Here is a 27,055-nt window from a genome sequence, read left to right on the forward strand (position 1 = left end):
TAGTTGATTTTGTACTTTTTTTTTGAGACAGGGTTTCTCTGTGTAGCTTTGTGCCTTTCCTGGAATGTGCTTTGGAGACCTTGCTGGCCTCGAACTCACAGAGATCTGCCTGCCTCTGCCTCCCAAGTGCTGGGATTAAAGGCGTGTGCCACCACCAGCCCGGCGATTTTGTACATTTTTATCGTGTATTTATTTATTTAGTGTGTGCAGTCTGTCAGGGTTGGTGATCAGTATTGCGCTCTCTTCATAAAACACATTGGCTGTTGTTGTTTCTGTGTGCCCTGATGTCATTTCAGTGGGGCTGGGACGGCCTGCATGAAGTCTTGGCAGGATTCTGCAGTGACTCCTTGGGCTTGGTGGCTTAAGGAGGAGGTCTCCTTCTCCGTGTCTTGAAGTCTGTTTAATTATTTTTTTCTCTGATAGAATCAGTTTCTGTGTTTCATTTGTTTAAAATGTCCACCTCACCTAGATTTTTCCTTTGCATGTGCATGGTAGCTCCTTGAATCTTAAAGATCTGATGTCTTTCTGTTTGTGATTTATATTTAGGCATTCCAGTTTTATCTCTTTTTGTTGGTAATTAATTAGTCATAAGGATTATTATCAGCACTTCAAACTTCTCTCTCTCTCTTTCTCTTTTTAAAGACCAACTTTGGGGTTTATTTTGTTTTATTTCTGTCTTTTTTTGGTGAGACTCTTCTCTGCATTTGTTGTTCTTAATTCCTTGCTGCTCCTTTTCTCATTTGGGACAGAGTTTATGTTAGAGTCAAGGCTGGCCTTGAACTTGCGATCCTCCTGCTTCAGCCTCCAAGTGCTGGAACCCCACAGGAGTGCACACATGCCTGGCCCGATTGCTTTTCTTTGTTTTGTTGTTTTCAGTGTGTTGTTTAGCCTCCCCTTTATATTGAAAAGCTATGTAATAGTACACAGTATTGACAGAGATGAATCTTAGATATGTCTTTAGCTATCTGAATTCTTAGATTTGGATATTTTGGTTATCACTTTGAAGAAATTTCTCTCGGTTTTTTGTTTTTTTTTTTTTTTTTTTGATTTTGACTTCCCACTTGACATAATGTATATTATTATGTGCATAAAAACTTCCTGTAGGAAGCCTTTTAATTCTTTGATTTTATTTGTAATTATGTTTTTGTTTCATTTTGTCTAAAGAATGCTGTTCATGTTATTTCTGTTCTTGGGACTTCATGTTTCCTCCAGGATTGTTTTGAGAATGTTTTTGAAAAGCAAGTATTACCTCTATGCGTTCAGAGTTCGGCATGTGCCTGGATCAGCTGCCTTATTCATGATGCTATCTAGGTATTCCAGCTTTTGATGTTTTGGGCCCACTTAAATGGTTTTGGTGTGGCAAGTGTCCTGGTGATACTATGTTTCTTTTTTAACTTGTGGCTCCTGTAGTTTAGGGAGTTGTTGCTACCCCCCTGGGTGCTAGCCAATCACTTGTGTTTTCCAGAAGTGTCTTAGCATGGAAAAGCAGCCTCCTCCCTACTGTTTCCCAGCGGGAATTCTGCTTCACTGTATGTAAAGACGCATGACTCCCGCTTGCCTCTCGTTGTACTTGCTTGCTACACGTGTTTTTGCCCATTCTTTCAATATTGTTTCTGAATTGTTTTAGTTCTGTCCTTTATACCCAACAGTACTGTTAGATACTGCTGTTAGCCAGCATGAAAAGATTTTATTTAATGGGATGCTTAAGCTCATTTACACTCATTGACAGCCAAACTAAACACATTTGTATTTATTGATATGATCAGTATATTTGACCTAAATTTCTCCATATATAATATAAAATATAAGCAAATATAAAAATTGTTGTGTCTATATCCACACATTTTTATTTTTAATAATTATATACACATGTAACTATAGACACATAATATTTTTTACTTATAGTCAGTTTATTTGATTTATGTATTTTTAGAGGAAATTTGGGATTCTTTTCTTTTCTTTTTCTGGTACTGGGGATTAATTTAAAGGACTCATGTGTATTGATAAGCGCTCCACCATTCAGTTATATTCCCAATCATTTTAAAGTTTTGTTTTGAGACTGAGTCCTGCCCAATGGGACATACACTCACTGTGTTGTAGTCCAGAAGGGCCTCAAATTTGTGATTTTTCTACCTTTGTCCCTGGTGCTGGGGTGACAGGCTCAGGCTGTGTTGTAATTTAATGGTTACTCTGTCTTTAGGGGATTCTCAGTAGTGAGCAGTGATAGAATGGTTTCTAATCTATTCTTCTCTCTCTTCCTGGCATTTGATTTGGAGGGAAAAATTCTTTTACTTCTAATTAATAACCACACAGCTATCAACAAGCTTAAAGAATATGTCTTGTGGGGGAGGCTTCGAGAGAAGTCTCAATGATTAAAAGCACGTGTTTCTCGGACTGGAGAGATGGCTCAGAAGTTAAGAGTACTCACTGACTGTTCTTCCAGAGGTCCTGAGTTCAATTCCCAGCACCCACATGGTGGCTCATAACCATCTACAAGGAGATCTGGTGCCCTCTTCCGGCCTGCAAACCAAACACTCATTGTATACATAATAAATAAATACAATAAAATAAAAAAAAAGCACGTGTTTCTCATCTGGAAGACCAGAGTTCTGTTTCCAGCACCCATATGAGGTGTCTCACTCACCGCTGCCTCTAACTCTAGTTCCACAGCACCTGCCCCCGTGTCTGGCCTCTGCAGTCACCTGCACTTAGGTGTACATCCTCTCTCTCTCTCTCTCTCTCTCTCTCTCTCTCTCTCTCTCTCTTTCTCACGCGCACACACGCACGCACGCACGCACGCACACTCACAGTTCAAAACAAAATCCAGACTGTGGTGGCACACGCCTTTAATCCTAGCACTGGAGGAGGCAGAGTCAGGCGGATCTCTGTGAGTTGGAGCCCAGCCTGATCTACAATGCAAGTTTCAGGATGGCCAGAGCTATACAGAGAAAACCTGTCTCGGAAAACAAACAAATGAAACAAACAAACAAACAAAAATGACCACATCCTTTTGAGTAGTTTTGAATTCATTCCTACTCCCTGCCCCTTAAAAATCTTCATTATGAAAAGTTAGTAGTAGGTAACTTAGTAGTAGCTTTTGTGTGTGTGTGTGTGTGTGTGTGTGTGTGTGTGTGTGTGTGTGTCTGGGGGTTTGTTGTTGTGGTTTTTTTTTTCCTCCTGAGACAGGGTTTTTCTGTGTAGCCCTGGCTGTCCTGGAACTCACTCTGTAGACCAGGCTGGCCTTGAACTCACAGAGATTCACCTGCCTCTGCCTCCTGAGTGCTGGGATTAAAGGTGTGCACCAACACTGCCCGGCCATTGCATTGGTTTTTAAAAGCACATATCATAAATCTTTTCCAGACCAAAGGTTTTAAATAGTCTGTTGTCCATATGGTGTTACAGAGATACATTCATACAACAGTCCTTGAAACTTCCCAAAATGAACAAACCAAATAAAAAATGGAGACAAAACATCTGAAATTCATATATATTTCATGATGTTTACAGTAAATGTGCATGCACCCATTTGTGGGGGGATACTGAGATGTGACATTTTTGCCCACCTCTGGCTGGCTACAGGTGTCTTAGCATTAGTGGGAAGTCTCCACCCACAGTCCTTGCTGGAGAGTTGGGATGTGAATCATGAAGAGGCCATTGCATTGCCAAAGAAGGTGCATGCTGGCCCAAGGTCATTTCCACAGTGCCCAGCACAAAGCATGCTGGACTGAAGGTAGGATCATGCCCTGGACTGACTTTATGCTCCTTGAGACTAAGCCTCCTGTGAGGAAGACCTTGTCTTTCTTCACAGGAGTGGCTGATGTCTGGACAGTTGTTTCCTTAGACCTTTTATACCCTGTCATGAATCCTGGGATCTGATGTGTTCAGGATAAAGGATATGGTAGAATTACAGAGGAAGTATAATGTATCTGTGGTTCCAGTGAATTCTTACCTTCTTTCTCTAAAGGATTGCTCAGAGGTTGTGGAGCATTGTATTTAGCATCTCTGTAAGTGGGGAGGTCAATTGTTTGTTAAACAAGTAGCAGGACCAGGACCAGAGAAAACTGTTCCCATTCACAGCTGAGTATTAAGTGAAATGGATCCAACATGAGCATGAGGCTTCACATAAACCTCTCTTTCTCTTTCTCTCTGACTCTGTCTCTCTCTGTCTCTGTCTGTCTCTCTCTCTCTCTCTCTCTCTCTCTCTCTCTCTCTCTCGCGCACACACACACACACACACACACACACACACACACACACACACACGGCAAGGTGGCCCTACAATCAAAATGGCAAATATTCTTTGGGAGAAGAGTGCTTTGGGAATCAGAATAGTTTTAGAGAGAACCATTTTTTTCTTAAAAAATTTAGACAACATAGGTGCAATAAAATGAAAGATCAAAGAAACAAGATTAAAATGAAGATAAAAGGAAGACATAAAAGACATCCATAAAGAGGGAATAAAAGTGATTTCATGGGTCAGTGCAATAGTTCAATAGGTAAAGACTCTTATGGCCAAACCTGATGACTTGAGTTCAGTCCCTGGGACCAGCATGGTGGAAGGGAAGATCTGACTCCCTCAAGCCATTTTCTGATGTCCTGTTGTGTGACACTGTTCTTGGGAAGATGTGAGCACTCATCCTAGAAAGGAACTGGTAACAGAACAAAGTAACAGATCCCACTGAAATCCAACTTTGGTGAACCAAGTTTGGTGAACCAGTGGGAATAGAGGTGAAAAGTTACTTATTGTAGCAGAAGTGACTCAAAGACAGCTGCATCACCAAAGGCTACACCAGAATGGGTGATGATTCACAAAAGCTGGAAACCTGGGGCACACTGCGCAGTCTCCCAGCAGTGCAGTAGGTTGAATAATGTTTTTTCCAGGCAGCTTGGTGGCTGGTTCTTACAGCCTATATAACGTTGGGGAGGGAGAGGCCAAGTGAATCTGGTCAGTTTCAGGGACTTCCAGAAACCTTTGAGTTGTTTACTTCCTTAGTTTATCAAGTTTCCTTACAGGATACAATGTTTCATCTCTCTTTAGAACATTCTGCATCTTAATGCTTCGCTCTAAGTTAGAAGGCTTTATATCTTAGAGGAAATTGCTACATGTGTGCTCCTCGGGAAGTATAGCCTGCTTGTACACCCCTATAGTACCCCCCATCTCTATAATAAATAATTTTAAAAGTCATTTTATTTCTGGGGAGATTAGAGTTTTCTCTTGGGGTTTTTAATTAATAAAAGAATTTAAGAAGTAAGCATAGTGGCACATGTCTTTAATCCTAGCACTCAGGAGGCAGAGGCAGGTGAATCTCTGTGAGTTCAAGGCCAGCCTGGTCTTACACAGTGAGCCTCAGAATAGCCATGACTATATAGAGAGAACCTGCCTTAAAGTGAGTGAAGGAGTGCATGAATTTGGGAATGAACTCTGAGTTTGAGGACAGTTTTATTTACATTTAAAAGAAAAACCCCAAGGGAGGCAAGCTCAGCATCTGCTTAGAGGAGGAGGATGGAAAATGGGAAGAGAGAAAGCCATGCCATGCCTATTAAGCAGCTATGGAAGTCAGCCTCGTGGGGGGAAAGGCAGCCACGCTGCTAGGAGGAGGGCTTCCCAGAAAGAGTGAAAAAAGCCCCAAAGTACCAGAAAAAGCAGATTTTGTTTTTCTGGGACAGAGTCTCACTATGTAGCTCTAACTAGCCTGGAACTTGCTGTGTAGACCAGGCTGGCCTCGAACTCACAGAGACCCACCTGCCTCTGCCTCCCAAGTGCTGGGACTGAAGGTGTGCGCCACCACTCCCAGCTCTGAGGAAGCCTGTTGAGATTCTGGCCAGCATCCAAAAGACACACAAAAGAAGAGAAATGAAAAGTTAAGCTTTTTCTGAGTAAGTCAGAGAAGTGGGCAGGCTTACCCTGCTGAGAGCTGCTGGTAGCAATGGTTTTACCAGAGGCCACAAGAATATACAGCAGATGGCAATTGATAGTTCAGGTGTCAACCCACCAGATGAATGATTGTCTGATGGAGAAACCCCATTCAAGTAAAGCTTACAGAGCCACAGACTCTGAACACTGTTGCTTCTGTCTGTAATGTCACATGTGCAAAAACAGCTGTGGTATCTTCCCAATACCTGCCCTGCAATGTGTAATCTCATGATCACATCTCAAGCTTATGGGTACTTACATCTGTAGACTGTATAAAGATGACTCATCATTAGGCTGTATAATTTTGATAAATAGAAAATATACTGAGATATGCTTCATAACTAGATCTATAGCTCCATGAGGACTGTAAGACACTGAAGCTTCTTTTATATCATTAACTCAGACTGACATAAAGAAAACAGCAGATTCTTCTCAGTTCTAAGACAAGCTACTTACAATGAGCTGATTTTAGGCCTCAAAGCAAATTAGAACTAGACTTAAATGCCTCATAAGTTAAACTTTCATAGATAATACACAAGGACAAATTCCCAAGTATCCGATTATGGGACCAAGGTCAGGCACAAAACGACTTTGGTGCAAGTTCCCTGCTTGCTCAGTCTGGCTGATAAAGACCTAACTCCCTACAAAAACTATTCAGCAGCTTGTTGCCGTGGTTACTCACTCCCCTCAGGTGTGACTTTTTATTGTTTTCCTTGGGATGTATATAGGGGGAGGTAAAACAAGGAGGAGAGAGAGAAGCATGAGAAAAATAAAGAGAATAATCGCCAGTGCCTGTTTGAGTCTTATTCCCTCAGATAGATAAGAATTATTTCTAAGTCCAGCTACTCTGAATGCATTCTGTTTACAACCCTGGAGCAGTTCCGGGAGCTGGTCAGTCAGGCTAAGATAGTACCCCAGCTGCCAGGCTGCACCTCCATAAACGTCTGCACTAGAAACCAGCTAGCTAGAAAGGAAAAGAACATGACCTCATTAAAGGGATAACTAATCCTCCTATTTCTTTATCATGGCTTAAGGTGAATCCACCTTCCTGAGGACTGGGCCCAGCTGGAGTGTGAGGTCCTCATCTAGGCTAGAGATCCTTCTCTTGACCAGAAGGAAGGAGCTTCCCTTAATGGGTCTTTACTACCACTGTAAGAATTTCAGAAAGGGAGAGAGTGTTGGAAACATCAGGCAATAGCACCAGTGCCTGTGAAGTCTCAGTTCTATGAGGACAAGCATCCGGAAAGAGGAAAGGGGGGGGGGGGTGGCTCCGAGCTTCTGTAGGGTCTGGAGAACGAGCTGCTGTAGCCATGCTTTCTGTTTTGAATGAATGGTTTTAAGTGTATAACAGGCCAACGAAAAAGAATAAATAACAAGTGCTGATAGGTGATAGATAGGTAAGTGGCAGAACATAATCAAATCAGGTGCTTAAAACATTCACTGAAATGGACTTTGGAAGCCCCTTTAAGGCTGGAGTTTCTGACTCAGTCTGGGAAGAATAGTGTGTCCCCTCGTGTGATGATTCCAAATAGAGGAACAAACTGCAACAGACAGAGATGGCATCATCAATTCAGGTGCCCACAACACCAGTAGAAACCAACTGGGGAAGCTGAGGCAGTCAGCTGAAGTTCCCCTCACTCAACTTCCGGCTTCTCTTTCTTACCAACATCCTTTTACAAACAACAGTACCATCTGTTGGAAATGTTTACAATGTCTTTATTCTTGGGCAATTTTCCTGTTCTCCACTCTCCTTGTGTGTAGTTAGGAAGGCCTGCCTGTCCCGACAAGAGGCCTGAGTGGACATTTTAGACAAACCTGCTTGGGTCTGAAATGGGAGGCAGTAACTGCTTCCGGGCCAGCTTCTCAGTGAGCTCAAGTAGCACACGGACATTTGTCCGTATAATGTACACTACAGAGCTGAAGAACTGCTGTGGAATAATGCTTTTGTACACTGGTTTAATAAAACTCTGATTGGCCAGCAGCCAGGCAGGAAGTATAGGCTCGATAAGCAGACAAGGAGAATTCTGGGAAGAGGAAGGCTGAGTGAAGAGATGCGCGGTCCAGGGAGCAGCATGTAATAGCACACAGGTAAAGCCACGGAATACGTGGAGACTTATCGATTAACAGAAATGGGCTGAGTTTAAGTGTAAGAGCTAGTCAGGAGTTAGCCTGAGCTAATGGCCAAGCAGTTATAATTAATATAAGCCTCCATGTGTGTGTTTACTTGGGAGACGCGAATGGGAGAGATTTGTCCAGACCGCCGGCAGGCTGGGACACAGGATATCTTCTGGCTACAAAGAACTATACCACAGACAGAGCTGGTGTTCTCAAGAGATTGGAATATGAAGAAAAGATGAAACATTCATTTAATTACATATATAGAAGGGCTCACTATGAACTGGTACAAGTTCAGTGGACACTCATTAAAGTGGAGACATACCCTGCTGAATTATCCAGAAAGACGAAGAAGGAATCACATACATATTTAAATAAGAAGCGATGTTTAATATTGATGATTAACTTGACAGGATCCAGAACGGTTGAAGAGAGGAGATGGTCCGCGGGGTATGTCTGTAATGTAGTTTCTAGATAGGGCTAATGGAGGTGGGAAGTCTCACCCTGACTGTGTGTAGCACTGTCCCATGGCCTGGGGCCACAGGCTACATAACAAGAAGGTGAGCTGAGCATCACCAGTGTTCCTGTCTGTGTCCTGACTGTGGGTGCACTGTGATCGGCTGTCTCGTGTTTCAGCCTCCACACTCTCGCTGCCGTGGTGGACCCTTGAACTGGGACCCTTCCTTAAGTGGTTTTTTGTTAGTCATTTTCTTGCAGCAACAAAAGGAGTAACTGATACAGGCTTGCTTACCTGCAGATGGCCACCTATCATGGAAACTATAGAATCAGTTCCGTGTGCACTTCTGAGCAGTGTAACTTGCCTGAAGGTGGTGGGGGCAATGTGCTGGAGTGACAATGTGATCTGATTGAAATGCCATTAAAGTGCAGCATGATGACATTCTCAAATGTGCAAAAGCTCAGGAACTGTAGCATTCACAAACCTTGCAGAAAAGCCTACTTGTAGATCTCACCCAGCCCATAGAAGGTGAACCATGGAGCAGTCTACAAATGGAGGTGCTAAAGTGTGAAAATACCACCTTTAAAAACCGAATAAACACTGACAGGATCAACATATGGGAAGAGGAAGAGGATTCGTGGGAGGGGGAGGGGATGAGAGTGTAATGGGGGTGATGAATATCTAAATACATTATGTACGAGTATGAAAATGTCATAATAAAGCTCCTTATGTATAATACATGCTAATGAAGAACATGAAAAAGTATCAACATAAAGAAAACAGGACTGCAGAAATCCCCGAAAGGCCAACATAATGAAGAACTAGGTTAAGCAGTGGAGCAGGGAGGTGTGGACAGGGGATACCCGTTATGTGCTCCATCCTTTATAATGTGTCAAGGAAGACTTGAGTTTTGACTTCAGTCGGTTGAGAAAGCTCTGATTATACTTACCACTGACTTTGTGGATATACCTTTGAAATCAGCAAATTGGGAGGAAGAAAATAACCAAATAAGAATAGATTATTTCAGAGACTCAGTGGTGTGGAGCCTGCTTAGGTATGTGTGAGTGCCTGGTTTTGAACTCAAGCACTCTCACACACCTAGACACACACACAGTATTGAGAAAAATGGAAAACAAAGGCAATGACAATGAATAATGTAACGATTAAAATAAGGGTAAGACTTAAGTCTGTTGCCCAGGGTGAACTCATCTGACATTGGCTGAACAATTTAACAGTCTTTTATTAAAATTTAAATATAACTGGGCTTAGAAATGGCTTCTAGGTTAAGAGAGCTTACTCTTCTGGAGGACCGGCTTTGGATCCCAACACCCAAGTCAGGTGGCTCATGACTATCAGTACCTTCAGCTCCAGGGGATCTGGCACCCCCTTCTGGCTTCTGAGGACACCTGCACACACATGGTGCACATAAGTTCACAAGGCACATACATCCACATACATAGAAATTAATTACATGTAGCTTATTGTGTGTATGTATGTAGGGTGTGTGTGTGGGGGCTACCATGGCACCTGGGAGGTCAGACGACAATCTGTGGTAAGTTGCTTTTTCCCTCTGCTGTGTGGGTCCTGGGGACCAAATTCAGGTCATCAGACTGGGCAGCAAGCATGTTTACTTACTGAGCCACCTCACTATCCCTAAATTAATATTCTTTTCTAAACTAAAACTGTGCTGGTTACTTGTAAGTAAAAACCATTCAGAAAAGCGAAAGAGTGATCAAAAATACCCAAACAGGCTGAGAGCGATGGGTCAGAGGTTAAGGGTACTGGCTACTCCACTACAGGACCTGGGCTTCAGTCCCAGCGCCCACATGGTGGCTAACAACTGTCTGTAATTCCAGTTCCAGGCTCTCTGACACCCTCTTCTGGCCTCCATAAGCACTAGGCACATGTGTAATGAACAAACACGTATGCAGACACAACACCCACACACATACAATACAATAATTAAAAACTAGAAAAACAAATTCAGACTAGAAGAGAGCAGGGCTATTATTTGAATGCGAAGCTAATGCTTTGAAAGAACGCTGCACTGCAGAGAATCACCTTAGACAGAGCTGCATCCAGAGAGGAGCAGGCAGTGGCATGGGGAAGTGTTCTCACCAAGGCCCACAAGCAAAAATGGCCTAGTGCATTGTTCCCGGAGCTGCTGAGGATCTGAGGTGTACGTGGGTCTGCTTTGCAACTTTTGCTGCCGCTAGCTTTCTGTCTTAGCCAGTGTTCTATTGCTGTGAAGAGACACCGTGATCGAGGCGACTTTTATAAAAGAAAGCATTTAGTAGGGACTGGCTTACAGTTTGAGGTTTAGTCCATTATCATCATTGTGGGGGAGTGTGGCAGCATGCAGGCAGACATGATGCCGGAGAGGTAGCTGAGTGCTCTACATCCTGATACACAGGCAGCAGGAAGAGAGAGCCACTGGGCCTGGCTTGAGCTTTTGAAACCTCAGAGCCCCAGTGACACACTTCTTCCAACAAGGCCACACCTCCTAATCCTTCTCATGTAGGGCCACTCCCTGATGACTAAACATTCAAATCTATGAGCCTATGGGAGCCATTCTTATCCAAACCACCACACTTTTTGTTTTTGTTTTTTTGAACAGGGTTTCTCTGTGTAGCTTTGGAGCCTTTCCTAGAACTCACCCCATAGCCCAGACTGGCCTCGAACTCACAGAGATCCACACTTTCTTAATTTTTTTTTTTTTTGGTTTTTCGAGACAGGGTTTCTCTGTGTAGCTTTGCGCCTTTCCTGGAACTCACTTGGTAGCCCAGGCTGGCCTCGAACTCACAGAGATCCGCCTGGCTCTGCCTCCCGAGTGCTGGGATTAAAGGCGTGCGCCACCAACGCCCGGCCCACACTTTCTTAATGACCAAAGTTGATCACCAGCTCCCCAGGGCAAGATTTTGCTATTATTTCTTCTCTCTTTGTGGCTTCATACAGATTAAAACAAAATTTAGAATTAGACTTATTCATTTAATTTTACGTGTAAGTATTTTGCCTGCATATATATCTGTGCCCTACGTGCATGCTTGGTGTCCAGGGAGATCAGATGAAGGCATAGGATCTCCTCTAACTAGAGTTACAGATGGTTGTTGTCTTAGGGTTTTATTGCTGTGAAGAGACACTATGACCACAGCAACTCTTTTTTTTTTCTCTCTCTTTTTATTTTATTTTACAATACCATTCAGTTCTACATATCAGCCACGGGTTCCCCTATTCTCCCCCTCCCACCCCCTCCCCTTACCCCCAGCCTGCCCCCCATTCCCACCTCCTTCAGGGCAAATCCTCCCCCAAGGACTGCAATCAACCTGGTAGACTCAGTCCAGGCAGGTCCAGTCCCTTCCTGCCAGACTGAGCCAAGTGTCCCTGCATAAGCTCCAGGTTTCAAACAGCCAACTCATGCAATGAGCACAGGACTTGGTCCCACTGCCTAGTTGCCTTCCAAACTGATCAAGTCAATCAACTGTCTCACCTATTCAGAGGGCCTGATCCAGCTGGGGGCCCCTCAGCCTTTGGTTCATAGTTCATGTGTTTCCATTCATTTGGCTATTTTTTTTCAATAATTGGGTAGAACCGAAATTTATTATAAGCCACAGTCGTCCTAGGGACCTCCATAATATATATATATATATATATATATATATATATATATATATATATATATATATATAGCCTCTATGGTTCTATGGGCTGTGGTCTGATTGTTCTTTATTTTATATCTAGAATCCACTTATGGGTGACCACAGCAACTCTTAATAAAGAAAGCATTTAACTGGAGTGGCTTACAGGTTCAGAGGTTTAGTCCATTATCATCATGATGGAAAGCATGGTAGTGTGCAGGCAGACGTGGTGCTGGAGAAGGAGCTGAGAGCTCTACATCCTGAACCACAGGCAGTAGGAAGAGAGAACCACATGGGGCCTGACTTGAGCATTTGAGACCTCAAAGCCCATCCCCAATGACACACTTCCTCCAACAAGACCACACCTCCTCCAACAAGGCCACACCTCCTAGTAGTGCCACTCCCTATGGGGGCCATTTTTATTCAAACCACCACAGTTGTGGAGCCATATCTCCAGCTCCTTCTTACAGACTTAAAAAGTCATTTTTCTTTGCTTCTAGGGAACTTTGGGAAAGAATGAAGTATCTCATGTTTACTTCACCATTCAGACAGTTAAAATATTGCTTTAAAGGTTAAAATATTGTCTTATAATACCGAGAGTCCACAAGTGAGAAGTCCTTCATTATGTTGCATTTACCAAAATACTATAAAGGGGGAAAATAAGCATCTGGGAGGATAAATATACAAGATACAAATATACTAGGTAATTTAAAATGTAAAGGCAGATTAAGTAGATTAAAAGATTAAGCCAGGTGTGGTGGGGCCTATCTTTAAGCTCAGCATTTGAGAGGCAGAGGCACACAAATCTTTATGAGTTCAAGGCCAGCTTTGTCTAGATAGTGAGTTCCAGGACAGCCAGGACTACCTAATGAGACCCTATCTTGAAAATAAAACAAAACAAATAAATTGAGGTAAAATTAATAACTTTGAACACATAGCAACTCTTTGTTCTGTAAACAGACACTGTAGTTTTCTATAAAGTAACCTGAGGAACATTTAAAAAATTTGTTGTGTTTCCAGTGTGCAGTGTGAGATTTGGTGTCATTTAAAAACTATACCATTAAGATCAGCTAACAATTCAGTGTGAAATGGTAGTGGGGATTGGGCCAGTTCTGGTTGAAATCTAGGGACTGAGACAGGACTTTACAAGGGTCTCACTCAAAAGAACCTTTTCCAGGGTACAGTTTCAGAGCACCATATAAAGACAGAAAACAGTTTGAGATGTAACTTTTCCACTTTGGAACATAAAATAATGAGCTTACATTGTCACCTTCTGCTCAAAACACATGGCTGTAGGAGGAATTTTGATTATATAGAAGTATGTTCAGTCAGCTAATTCTCCTGACTTAGCAGAATTAAGTCTCCATGTGCTGCTGAAAGATAGTGGCATTTCAGAGGGAGAGGGAGAGTCTGTTCTAGGACTGTTTCAAATGTGGGGGGCAGATAAGGATACAGTGCAGTGAGGGAAGGGATATGGAAGGGACTAGACTAGAAAAGCAGGGTTGTGTGTGGGAAAGGGAGTGAGGCCTCAGTGGATCTCTCTCTCTCTCTCTCTCTCTCTCTCTCTCTCTCTCTCTCTCTCTCTCTCTCTCTCTCTCTCTTTCATGAGACATGGTCTCATTATGTAGACCTTACTGTCTGGCCTAGAACTCCCCAAAACTATCTGCCTCTGCCATCTGAGTGCTGGGACTAAAGGCATGTGCCACCACCCTCAGCCCCTCAGTGAATACCTTTAATTTTGATTTGGAACCTGGGGGCCACATTCTTTCAGAAAGCAAAGGGTAACATTGGCATTGCTTTACATCACTGTTGAAGTGTGCCATCCTTAGCTTCTCCTTCTGTCTTTCCGGATTTCCATGTGGGTGGTCTCAGGTCAGGGTGTGGAAGGTCATATGAAGTGAGTATAGATAAGCTGGTTTATGGGATTCTGAGAATGGTGCCTTCTCTGCCGTTCTGGGTGGCTTTTGAAAGAAGTATTAAAACACAGAACCAAAGGCTTTTAATACAAAAATTAAGCGCTTTTCCTTCCTTCCTTCCTTCCTTCCTTCCTTCCTTCCTTCCTTCCTTCCTTCCTTCCTTCCTTTTTTCCTTCTTTCCTTCCTTCCTTCCTCCCTTCTTTCCTTTCTCCCTTCCTCCTTCCCTTCCTTCTTTTTCCTTTCCTTCCTTTATTCTTTCCTTCCTTTCTTCCTTCCTTTTCTTCTTCTTCTTCTTCTTCTTCTTCTTCTTCTTCTTCTTCTTCTTCTTCTTCTTCTTCTTCTTCTTCTTCTCCTCCTCCTCCTCCTCCTCCTCCTCCTCCTTCTTCTTCTTCTTCTTCTTCTTCCTCTTCTTCTTCTTCTTCTTCAGTCAGGGTCTCACTACAAGTCTGGTCTGGAACTTATGTAGCTCAGGCTGGCCTCAAACCCAAGTCAATCTTCCTGTCTTGGCCACCTAAGTGCTGATTATAGGCTTGGCCCACTTTTTCCATTCAAAGTTGATGGTCTTACATGCTTATAACTTGTTTGGGAAAACCTGGTTAGCATAGTTCTTCCTATGGGATTCAAAACACATGTGACACCAGAGGAAAAATGCAGAATTCAGTATGTGTGTGTGTGTGTGTGTGTGTTGGGGGGGACTTTCAAAGTAGAAACACAATGCAGGCGACCCTAAGGTTAAGATGTGGTAGACGTGATTGCCTAGCCTGTTTAACTAATTACAGTATGGGAAATGTACATTTCCAGTGCACTGTATGCATGGTGGTGGTTCCAAGGCTTGTATCAGTGTGTGAGGTGATAGCTACCTTAGTGATGAGTGTGTAAGTATGGTCCATGATATTCACGCAATCGTGACAAAGTCACCTGATAGTGCATTCTTAGTATATATCCCTGCTGAGTGACTCCTAACTGTATAACTCAAGATAAGCAACAGTGAGGAAATCGTCAGTTTATATAAGCAGATGTTAATATCAGTGTGGAAAGAGTTTACAAAAAATTGGTTGATAGATGCTGAATTCTATTGGAGACTGCAGCTAAGTTATGGAAGAAAGTATATATGAAATACTGTTCAGTAGCAAAACAACATTGATGGTGACATCATGGTTGCCCTTTGACTTAGGAAATATTTCCAAAAAAAATGGTAAATCTAAACATTGGGAGGTCAGGATAGAAATTCAGATGAAGGGAATGGATATAGAGGGATTAAATTATTTACCTGAAATCACGTGACTGCTTTTGGGACTTGAACTCAGTTTTGTGGTGCCATGAAACTGTCTCACGTCACAACCATGTACTGTGTGCAGTTATATCAATTGTGTTATGTATCTGTTTATGATAGCAACAACAAATACTCCTTTTGGATTGTGGTTTACCATTTTATTGAATGGATGTATTTTATTTAGCATACCCTCTGTTTTGCAGGTTTTTTTTTTTTTTATTCTGGCTGTTATAGTACTGCATACTGCAGTGCCCTTTTTTGTGCATGTCTTTGCATACATGCAAAATGCTCTTCTGGTGGTGAATTCCTAGACAGTTATTGGTTGTATAATAGGCTCTACACATTGAACATTTTGATAGGATAAGCTGAAGCTGCCCTTTACAAATTGTTCTTCAACTCCCCATTGCCACCAGTGTGGAACCTACCCTCGACTTCAATATTAGCCACATTTGAATGGTTTGTAATCCATTTTTTACAGATGGATTTAGTGACATTTGATCTTTCTTTAAAAATACTGAGTCTTCCTGTGTCAGGATGCCTCAGTGTGTCTGCTTGTGTGTATGGAGAGGTCTTCACACATGTAGTTCAGGATTAAGGCTGGTGCTCTGTAGTTAAAGAATTCTGAATGAGATCTTTTCATTCAGCAAGTTTCCCTGTTAGTTTTTGTCTGTTTAGTAGCTACCATCTTACCGAATTCCTTATTGCTTTTTGTTACTTAACTTTCCTCAGGCATTCTATAATTATAGTACATAATATGATAACATTCTGAAATATAATTATAGGATATATTATATAATAATCACTCACAAATTATCTTTGTAGGGCTTGGAGGGATACCTCAGAGCTTCAGAGTACTCTCCTAGAGGACTTAGGTTTGGTTTCCAGCACCTACATGACTGCTCACAACCCTCTGTAACTCCAGTTCCATGGGATTTGATGCCCTCCTCTAATGTCTGCAAGCATGTCTATACATGCGGGCAAAACACTTGTACACATTTAATAAACACATAAACATAAAAATAAATCTAAAAAATTATTTTTGTTTCCTCTTCCCCAACATTTATTTGCTAGAATTTTTTTTGGTTTTTCATGTGATTTGTAGTATCTAATTTTCCCCAGACAAGGTTAAACCAGAGAAGCAGCTATAGTTTCCTGAGCTGATTCTTGATTTCAATAGAGAAGTATTTAGACTTCATGGTCATAGTTTGAGAGGTCTGTAGCCCTTGTCACCTTGCAAGGAGTTAATGTTTCTGTCATGAGTGTATATGTTCTTTTCATTGCTAGTTGGGTTTGGTTTGTTTTTCTACTTGTAAATTGTGTAATATTTTAAATAGAAATGCATTTTCTTCCTGGAATGCATAAGCAGAGTGCTCTTATTGTTGTACCTGGGTCCTTTCTTCTGGACCTTTCATCTGGTCATTATTAAACCTGAACATATAGATGTGTTTTGTTTCATGATTGTGGTGAGTAGTGAGTCACTTCATTAGAATGTGACCGTGAGGTCGGGAGCTTGCATTGTATAATGGAAAGGTGATTGTATGTGATGTAGGTTATAGGTCTGGGAATTAGTTCTAGGCTGGCTGACAGTTAGAACCCATGGGAGCAAAGGAAATAAGATGTAAAGTGCAGGTATCAGGTTCTTTCTGGAGGTCTTGCTCTGGGCCTGGGAACGTGTATGGTAGGTTTTTGTCATGGGTGGCTGATGCTTTCCAGGTGCCTGCTCAGATGATCTTAAACTTGCTTATGAGATTCAATCTGAAGTCATGGTTTTAATAGACATTTTAAGGACCATTCTGAAGATCTTTGGGTTGTTTCCCCTCTCCCCCTCAGTGTTCTAGGTGACTCAACAGTGTGGGCTACATGGATTCTAGTCAGTAAACTGATACCCATGGGAAACTTGGTTTGTGAATGGGAACTTGAACACTTTACAGATTTAAGGATTGGGTTTTTCTTGTTGACTGTTTGGAGGGGACAGGTTCTGGAAAGTATTTGGAAATAGGCACCTTATGGGTTACCTTTACAGTTATAATTCATTGATTCTCAGAGAAGTTTGGTGGGAGTCCATATTGATAGAGAATTTACTGAAATTTTGAATTTGAAAATTTGTGTTAGATATTCCTTACATCATGATTATTTGAAGTAACAAAAGTCAAAGATATTTGATACTTTATAGAGAACAGTACAGGAAATCTGAAAGACGTTTAATTACTGTGATGTGATTATAGTCTTTGTCTTTGCCAGTGAGTGCCTCCCCTCCCCCTCATGGCTCTAGTACCCCATGGAGGGTAGGACAGAGTCTCCCAATTCAGTGTGTAAAAATGTAATGTATCTTTATGGTGGTTCGCCTCAGGTGTGAAAATCACTGCATAGTGCTTAAGGTGCTTACGGTGCCCTCACAACACTGCGGGGGACAGGTGCTAAGGGATGTGTGGGCTCCGGATGTTACTCCGGATGTTCTGAGTGGCGCTGACAGTTTTGGCTGGAGTCTGGAGCAGTAGGTCCTCAGAGTTCCTGTGTGTTTCTCTTGTCTGATGTCTTGCTGCAGTGGGCACTGGTTAGGGTGCAGGGAAGAGTGCCGTGGCCTGAAGATGGGATGGAGCTGATGAAGGCCATCTGGTGTCTACCAGAGTCACCATTAAGGGCCGTTTCATCCTCACTCGTCCTGCTCAAGTCGGACTGACTCTGCTACTAAGAGTGGTCATTGTGGTTTAGGGCAAAGTACATTTAAAAAAATGGAACATGAAAAAAGAATATTTTTGCTGAAGCATCTCAAATAAAGTAGACAAAGTACATTAAAAACATAAAAAAATTAGTACTTTTTCTTTTTTATAAAACATAGTTTTTTTTTGTTTTGTTTTGTTTTGTGCTGAGGGTCTCACATAGCCCAGGCTGGTCCTATACTTGCTGTGATGCAAAAGCTGAGGATGACCTTGAGCTCTCAAGGTCTTTCTTTCTGCCTCTGCCTTCCAAGTGGTAGGATTGTAAGTGTGTGCTACCATACCTGACTACCTTTCAAATTTTCAACTAAAGATATATTTAAAACATCTAGGAAAAAATTATAATAAAATAATAAGTGAAACTTAAAAGCACAACATTGTATCATTTTTATGTATGTTATCTCCATTGTATAATTGCCTCAACAATACTGAAGGGGTAGGGAAATCAACATACAAAGCGGTGAAGTAGTTTCCTCAGATTTGGCAAATAGCAAGGTAGGATTTGAATCCAGGACATCCAGTGCCAAAGGATATGGTCTTATTTTGTTGTTGTTGTTTGTTTGTTTGTTTTTGAGATGGGGTCTCACTATGTAGCTCTGGTTGTCCTAGAACTTGCTCTGTAGGTAGACCAGGCTGGCCTAGAACTCACAGAGATGCACCTGCCTCTGCCTCCCAAGTGCTGAGATTAAAGGCCTGTGCCATTATGAAAGAGCATAGTCTTAAATCACAACAACAAAAACACTTGATTAAAAAAATAGCAAACATGAATGATGCTTAGCATCTAATATTAATAAATGCTTGCGTATTGCTATAGTTTGAACACATTACATGCGACAGATCTTTTCTCATCTGCACAGTAGTTTGTATCAGAGTCTGATATTTTTTTTTTCTGGTTTCATCACTTTTTGTTCTCATGGCCTTAATCATCTCCTTGTTAAACATCAGTCTTGCTCCCAGTAGCTCAGCATCTGGCAAGAGTATGATCAGCAGGTACTTAGGAAATTCTGCTACGCGCCCAGATACTGTTCCAGGGAGCAGAGATAGGGCCGTAAATGCCAGGAACTCACAAGCTAACAGTGGGAAAGAATGGATTTATTTAAATGATTTAAGTGCAAGGGTAGAGTTTTGGGGGGTAGGTGGCTAATGAATGACATGGCTTGTTAAAAAACATGTAATTCAGCTTCACGATTTAGTGATTTCCGGCCTGCTTATTGGTTCTGGAAGCTTTGTAGCCTTGGGCCAGTAACTCAGTTCTTTGGAGCATCTCCAGAATGATGGTCATGTTAGGATGATCTGGCTGTCTTTGTCTGTGAGTCTGTCACTATGTAGCTGGCCTTGAACTGGCTGTTTTCCTGCCTCAGCCTCCCTAGTGCTGGGATTATAGGATGTGACACCACACTGTGCTGGTCTTGGATTCTCAAGTTCAATATGTGTTGGCTTCATTCTCCGAAGCCTTCAGGCTCTCGGTTGGTCTAGAAACGTCCTCTCCTGTGGGTCTGTGATCCCTGACATGGGAGACTGTGGACCCACTTGATTATTAATTTCTGTTCCCAGCTCTAAACTGTGTGGAATGGTAGGGGCTTCAGATGGGTCTTATTTTGTAGGGCCTAGGCATCTCAGAGTCTGGCCTTGTCCTCTGCGGTGGTATGAAAAACTCACATCCCATGGAAGGTGGACAATAGGTGTGATGTGAGGGCAGCAAGCTTGCTGGTGTCCTCACTGTGCTTTCAAAAAATACCAAAGCCAGCAGATGGTAGAGTATATTTTAAAAAATAATTAAATTATAAGAATTGAGAAATATCAAATGGAAGCATTTAATATCAAACATCTTGAAATAATTTGTAAATGAGAACAAATCCACTGTTCCTTTCTAGTCCTGGGAAGTGTTTTAGCCCTGTAAGCAAAGGCTGGCTGCGCTGACTGCTGTGATCAGCCCCGCAGAGGGAGCGGGACGCTGGTCCTCAGCTCCCAAGACTGCATTTCCATGTACCCTTCCAGCAGATGGTCTGAGTGATGTGTCACCCTCCCCCCTTTATATTTAGGAGATTATCGAATGCTTTTGGAACAGAAAGTAGTATTTTGGCATTTGTTTTCGTAAAGACTTTTGGAATCTACCAGAGTATCTTGACAGAAAGTGGGCTTCTTCTGAAGCGTGACGGTAGAGAGATGCTCCCGTCGATGATCCCCAGGAGATGGCAGGAGCTGCGTCTAGACATATGCCGCGGCATTTCAAGAAAATTATATAATCAATCTCTAACGCTCCAAAACTTGAGGAAGTTAGGAAGTAAGTACTTTCTACAGAGCCTGCACTGGAGTTAGCTGCATGGTTAGACTTGCGTTCCTCTTCTGCCTTTCGCTAGCTCTGTAGTCTGGGCAGCTTAGCTTTTCAGTGTCCCGGTTTTCCTATCTGCAAAACTGGGATAATCGTGTTTTCTTTGTGTTCTGTGAAGGTGAGAAGAGTATGAGAGCACGGTGAGAGCCGGGAGGGCCAGAGAGACAGACACGAGTATCAGTCCCGTTTCTGTCCTGACACAAACACGCTGATACGTCAGCTTCGACCCTACTTTGAAATGATCCCCAGTGAGCACAGTTTGTTTTTCTCTGTATTTTTTTTATTTCAAGGGAGTATTCTAGGCTCGGTGTTTCAGGGCTTGGTGTGCTTATAATGAAAGACATGAGTGGGATGTGGTTGGGAGCCTTGCCATCTAAACCTGTGTTGATGACTTTGTGCTTTTAGGTATACCAAGCTTGGCTTCGCAGGCAACACTGAGCCACAGTTCATTATTCCGTCATGTAAGTAAAGCTCTTCCTTGGGTTCTAAAGGCTTGTGTTTCTCGGCATCTTAAAGCATTCCAGTTCTGTGCATCAAGGTGTTTGAATGTTTTTAGACCATCACTCCAATTCCTGGGAAGGGCTGCCTATTTTGAAAATCGCTCCAGGAGGTGGCCCTGAACCAGAATCTCCTCAGCAGCGCTCTTGTCCTGGATTCCGTTCTTTGTCACTGGCTTTCTAGCTTTACCTTGGGAAGCTGCCAGGGGCCTTTAGGTGTGTCGTAAGTGTCCCTGCTGCCTGGACCAGTCGCTCTGATTCTTTAGGACTGTTCTGTAATTGTAAGGATGCACAGTTTCGCTGGCTTAGCTGAGTGTCTGGTGCATGGCACCAGGCACTCTTGAAAGAATTTTTTTTGTAGTGGAAATGAGAGGTCTACTGATTGTTCTTACTGTTCAGAAGTGTTCTGTTTTGTTTAACTTTTCATCAGCAAAGGGTGATGCACTTAGGTGTCAAATGTTGGGCTCATGCTGCCTGTTCCTTATTGCCCAGGAAGTCTCTTCGAGGGCTGGTCGGGCTTTAGAGGCAGAATTCTCTGGTTTGAATCCCAGAGACAGTTTTGTCCAAGGGAAAGGCAAATGAACCCAGCACCAAGGGGAAACTTGACTTCCCATAATATGCCCACGCTGAGCTCCTAGGACCCAGCTTGGACATTAATGAAGGAGGGCTTGGTTAGAATGTATTCAGGTCAAGGCCAAAGCCGTTTTGTGGTTAGTGTGAGCCTCAGATCACTAGACAATGCACTCCAGATTCCTTGAGGGGGTTTAAGCCACAAACTCCAGTTCTGTGCTTGCGGGATAGCGAACACAGCTCTGGCCTTCTTGGGGTGTGTAGATAACTCACATGGGCTCTTCCTAGTGAGGGGTGTTACTGGTCTGCCGTGTCCTCATTTAAAATTCATAAAGTGGAGTGTTTGTCAGGAAAGGCTGCCCAGTGAACAGCAGACAAGGGGACTTACTCAACAGAACCGTAACTCAGTTCTGCAAGTCCATAGTCCAAGTTCAAGGTGCTGCCACGCTTGGTGTCTGGTGAAGCGTCTTTTTCTGGGCTTACAGAGGGGCTGTCTTCTGTCCCAGCGTGCCTCATGTCGCCTTTTCTCTATGTGAGAATGCGTGTGTGAGAGAGCTGGTGTCCCTTTCTGCAAGGCCACCGCTCTGATTGCCTCATGACCTTTAAAATTCACTGATATTCATAGAAGTCCTGTCTCCAAACTCAGTTGTGCTGGAAGTTGGGGCCTCATTTTGTGGAGGCATGGTGAGGTCCATGACATCCGACAGCTGTGCGGGGATCCGTCACTGTGCGTTTTACTAGGACGAATGATCAGTCCATGCTGAGTTGACAGATTGGACTTCCTGGTTTTTGAAAGCAGAGATTAGATTTTTTTTTTTTTAACCTTGTTAAGTGTGTCAGCTAAAGAGAACTGACCATGTCCCCTTTGCTTTGCTCTGCTGCCATCTAAAACTCAGCACCAGCTGGCGGCACCACTTAGCCTGTCATCGTTCATAGAAGGGATGGAAGGCTGTTCTTAGCAGGCTTCACTGTCCAGAGACAGGGGAGCTCTCAGACGGGGCCTGTCAGAACCTCAGCAGTGGCAGAAGCCGGAAGACAATGAATGCCAAAGGGTGGCACCACTAAAAAAAGATTTGTCTCATCTGTTTGAAATTTTACTCAATTATCTTTACATGTACCGGTGTTGTGCCAGCATGTATCTGTGCATTGTGTGTGTGCAGTGCCTGCAGAGGCCAGAAGAGGGCATCGGATCCTCTGGGACTGGAGTTAAAGGTTTTTTTGTTTGTTTGTTTGTTTGTTTGTTTTTTGTTTTTCGAGACAGGGTTTCCCTGTGTAGCTTTGTGCCTTTCCTGGAACTCACTTGGTAGCCCAGGCTGGCCTTGAACTCACAGAGATCCACCTGGCTCTGCCTCCCAAGTGCTGGGATTAAAGGCGTGAGCCACCACCACCCGGCTCGAGTTAAAGATTTTTAAGCCACAATGTGGGTGCTGTGAATTGAACTCAGGTTCTCTGGAAGAGGGGGCATGCTCTTAACTGCTGAGTCATCTCTATCCTCATTTTAGTTTGTAATTTATGTTGGTGTTTGTGTGTGTGTGTGTGTGTGTGTGTGTGTGTGTGTGTGTGTTTGTGAGTTGAGATGCCTGTAGAGTCCAGAAGAGGACATCAGGTCCCTTGGAGCTGGAGTTTCAGGCAGCCTGAGCCACCTGAGGTGGGTGCTAGGAGACAAATTCATGTCCTCTGCAACAGTAGGATGCGCTCTTAACCACTGAGCCTTCTCTCCAGCCCCAAGAATGGTGATACTGTTGGCCGAACTTCTCAGGGAGAATGGCAGGAAGCACAGTTGAAGATGTTGGGGCGGACGTGAGGGCGTTTACATAGGTACAGGGCTTCAGTTACCCAGGAGGCCTGACCTCAGTGCTGAGAGTGGAACTGGTTTTCTGTATGTGGAGGTCTCATTTACAGGTTGAGTTCAAGGATGTGCATGCTGAACGGGCTTCAGGAGAGCTGGATGCGGAGCTAAGTCCTAGAGCTTGCCTGACATGCAACAGACCTGTGTCCCATAGTGCAGGAGAGAAAGAAGGAGGGGGGAGGGGAAGATGGACAGGAAGAGGGGCAGAGAGAGGGAGGGAGGGTGTGTGTTGAGGACTGGAGCAAGACTGTGATCCCCAGGGGCTCAAGGTCAGATTTGGGTGTGGAGAGGTGGAAGCTAGTGGAAGCTCCTTGCAGCCTGGCAGGAGATGGGATTGAAGTCTGGAGAAGAGCTGTGTGAGAAAGCCTGCGTTGTCCTTCTGGAGAACTGCATTTTGCACATTCCCTGGGTCCCGCGGGCCTGGGCACTGGGGCTGGACTGGCAGTCCCTCTGTCCAGGCTCTGCTTGTGTCTGGCTTGTTGAGGCCTCGTTGTTTGGAGGAGGTTTATTCTTTCTCATGTATGTTTGTTTTGAGGTTGGTGGAGACTATTGGAGGCCGCTGAAAGGTTCAGTCTGAGGAGAGCGTGGTGACCACAGCAATAGAAAGAGGACAGAGGGACAGGGGCTGGGGGGAGAAAGGGAGTTCCATTGCATGCGGGGAAAGTTGCCAGCAGGTGACTAGGGGAGAGGCTGAAAGCTCTGGATGAGAGCTTGACTGCAGAGTGAGTCCTGAGGTGCTGGGTTTTTTAAAATTTTTTTAATTTTAATTTTATTTTATTTTACAATACTATTCAGTTCTACATAATAGCCACAGATTCCCTTGTTCTCCCCCTTCCTGCCCCCTCCCCTTCCCCCCTGCCCACCCCTCATTCCCACCTTCTCCAGAGCAAGGCCTCCCCCGAGGACTGAGATCGACCTGTGAGGTGCTGGGTTTTTGTTGTTCTTTTTTGAGACAGGTCTTACTATGTAGCCCTGACTGACATTGAACTCTCTATGTAGACCTGGCTGGCCTCACACAGATCTACTTGTCTCTGCCTCCCTGAGTGCTGAGATTAAATGTGTGCCACCACTCCTGATGTGTTTTTTTTTTTTTCTCCTTTAATTAAATATAGCTTTTTTAAAAATTTGGTTTGGGTAATGTAGCTTGAGTTTTCCTGCCCTGCCCACAGTCAGGACAAATCTTTGTCACCCGCCAGTCCCACAGCTGCTCAGACCCAACCAAGTAAACACAGAGACTTATATTGCTTACAAACTGTATGGCCGTGGCAGGCTTCTTGCTAACTGTTCTTATAGCTTAAATTAATCCATTTCCATAAGTCTATACCTTGCCACGTGGCTGGTGGCTTGCTGGCGTCTTCACATACTGCTGGTCATGGCGGCGGCTGCAGTGTCTCTCTGCCTCAGCCTTCCGCTTCCCAGAATTCTCCTCTCTCCTTGTCCCACCTACTTCCTGCCTGGCCACTGACCAACCAGTGTTTTATTTATTGACCAATCAGAGCAATTTGACATACAGACCGTCCCACAGCAGGGTAATACAATGCAAAAGAGAATGTGTTAAAGACCCTTGAACCCACTACCCACAGTAAGCACACTAACATTCCACTTTCGTGTCAGAGTAAACACACGCAGGCATGTGCTATGTAAGGAAGTGCTGGCCAGGACTGGCCTGCATGTGACAGAGGCCTTGGGAGATGTTTTACTTAGAGTAAGTACACCTGCTATGAGGTCACCCGAAGTGAGGTTCTCCGATGACAGATGTCTGTAATTGACAGCTTTCAGGGTGAGTCTCAGCCCCTCTCTTTCTTTCTAGCCCTTTCCTTGCTCCCCTTCCTCTGGTGGACATTTTCTGTCTAGGTTTCTAGTCTTGTGTTTCAGCTCTACATCCTATGTGCTCACTGCTCTGTGAATGCTTAAAACGATTTCCTGCAAAGTTTCAGCATTATTTTTTTTAAAAAAAACAACAACCTCTTCAGTGTTGTTTTTAGTATCTATCGCTGCTAATGTATGCAAGTCTAAAGCTAGAGTCTAATGCGCATGTACGCGACTCAGTCTCCTTTTGTAGACCAGATCTTAAACTCACAACCCTCGCTCTTTGGCCTCCCTGTGCTGGGATTGCAGACATGGGCCATATGTCCAGCTAAAAATGTAAAAACCTGAGTATTTTCCAGTTTTATTACTTTACAAAAGAGTGTAGTGAACACCTCCTTATGCATATACACTGGTTCCCCAAGAAGGGATGGGAGATGCTCTGGTTTCATGGCAGCCATGCCTTTGGCATCTCGTGAGTTCTGTGTTGACCTCGGCCCACTGGCAACCTGAGTGAGGTTCTGCTTTCTCACTGTTATCCTCAAGTTCAGTGAATGTAAAACTATGCTGATTTACAGTAAAGCTGAGCATCATTCAGCGCCTCTCCATGTTTTTGTCCATTTTTATAACTGCATTTTTTGATAATTTTTGGTGTCCTAGGGATACTAGGTATCATGCACTGACTTGTTACAGATACTGCCTCCTATTTTGTGATAATTTGTTTATTTTTGTGGCACTGGGACAAAACCTTGTGTGTTTGTTCTAAACACTGAGCTACATTTCCAGCACACTGTGACATGTTTAAATTGTTTTTTTTTTGTCATCTAGAAATTTTAAATTTTGATAAGAGTCAAAAATTTCAATGTTTTTTGGCTTGTAATGTTTCTATTTTAAAAAGTGAATTCCCATTCCAAAGAACTCAAAAGGAATTTTACATTTTTAAAGTTTTGAATATGTATGAAAGATAGCTAGCTGATCTTGTTTTCAAGTACAAGCCAGTTGCCCCAACAGCAGTGATTGAAAAGTACATTCTAATTTGATATTCTTTTTTTGTCACATTGAAGTAGTGTTTATGCTTGGGAAGATTTTTCTTGACAGAATTTCACCATATAGCTCAGAACTTCAATCCTCCTGCCTCAGTCCCCAGAGTGCTAGGGTTACAGATGTGTGTCCCCAGGCCTGCCCTATGCTTCGAAACATTCTGGTCTTTATTTGGCTTTGTTGTTGGCTTTTTCTGTCTCTGCTCCAAGTGTGCACTTTGAGTCCCTTTTGCAGCATACATTTTTCTTTAGTGGGTTTGATTTTTTTTTTTTAATTTTTTGAATGGTTTGGTTTTTCTTTTATACTATAAATTTTAGAATCAGTTTAAGTTAATTATAACAAGCCATAATAAGGCCTTGATTAGAGATACTCTTTTGTAGGCTAATTAAATATTTTTGCATTTAATTTTATATTCATGGATAAGAGTTGAATATTCAGTTCCTGTCCATGAATGCAGTAGAGGTGTTTCATTGTTCAGTCATATCTTGTGGGGTTTTCAGTAATGTTTTATAATGTTACTTAAATTCTTCTACATGCTTTTTTGCTAGATTTATTTTTAGAGACGTTTATGTTTTATTGTGTGTGAATTTATTTATTTATTTTTTTTTGGTTTTTTTTCGAGACAGGGTTTCTCTGTGTAGCTTTGCGCCTTTCCTGGAGCTCACTTGGTAGCCCAGGTTGGCCTCGAACTCACAGAGATCCACCTGGCTCTGCCTCCCGAGTGCTGGGATTAAAGGCGTGCGCCACCAACGCCCGGCTTGAATTTATTTTTTAAATTAAGTTTTCTAATTAGTTATTGCTAGCACATAAGAACACTCTTGTGTTGGAGCAGCTGAGAGTGTTGTGTGCTGCTCTTTCAGAGGATCTGGGTTCAGTTCCCAGCACTCATATTAGGCAGCTCACAACCACCGGTACCTCCAACTCTTAGGTAAT

At 43.1% G+C, this 27,055-nt stretch overlaps 1 protein-coding gene across 4 annotated transcripts in view; it reads left to right on the plus strand.

The window, feature by feature from the left end:
• The window catches only part of Actr3b (actin related protein 3B), a 101,927-nt gene that overhangs the window by 19,953 nt on the left and 54,919 nt on the right, over window positions 1-27,055 (plus strand). For 2 of the 4 annotated variants that reach the window (XM_028879477.2, XM_028879480.2), the window contains one exon: window positions 20,765-20,820. The exons of the other annotated variants lie outside the window; for them this stretch is intronic. In XM_028879477.2, coding sequence (XP_028735310.1) covers window positions 20,765-20,820 — 56 coding nt within the window. Of the gene's footprint in view, window positions 1-20,764; window positions 20,821-27,055 lie in introns of those variants that run through there. 4 annotated transcript variants of the gene reach the window in all.

Source organism: Peromyscus leucopus, chromosome 3 (genome assembly GCF_004664715.2).
Source record: "Peromyscus leucopus breed LL Stock chromosome 3, UCI_PerLeu_2.1, whole genome shotgun sequence".
Classification (NCBI taxonomy): Eukaryota; Metazoa; Chordata; class Mammalia; order Rodentia; family Cricetidae; genus Peromyscus; species Peromyscus leucopus.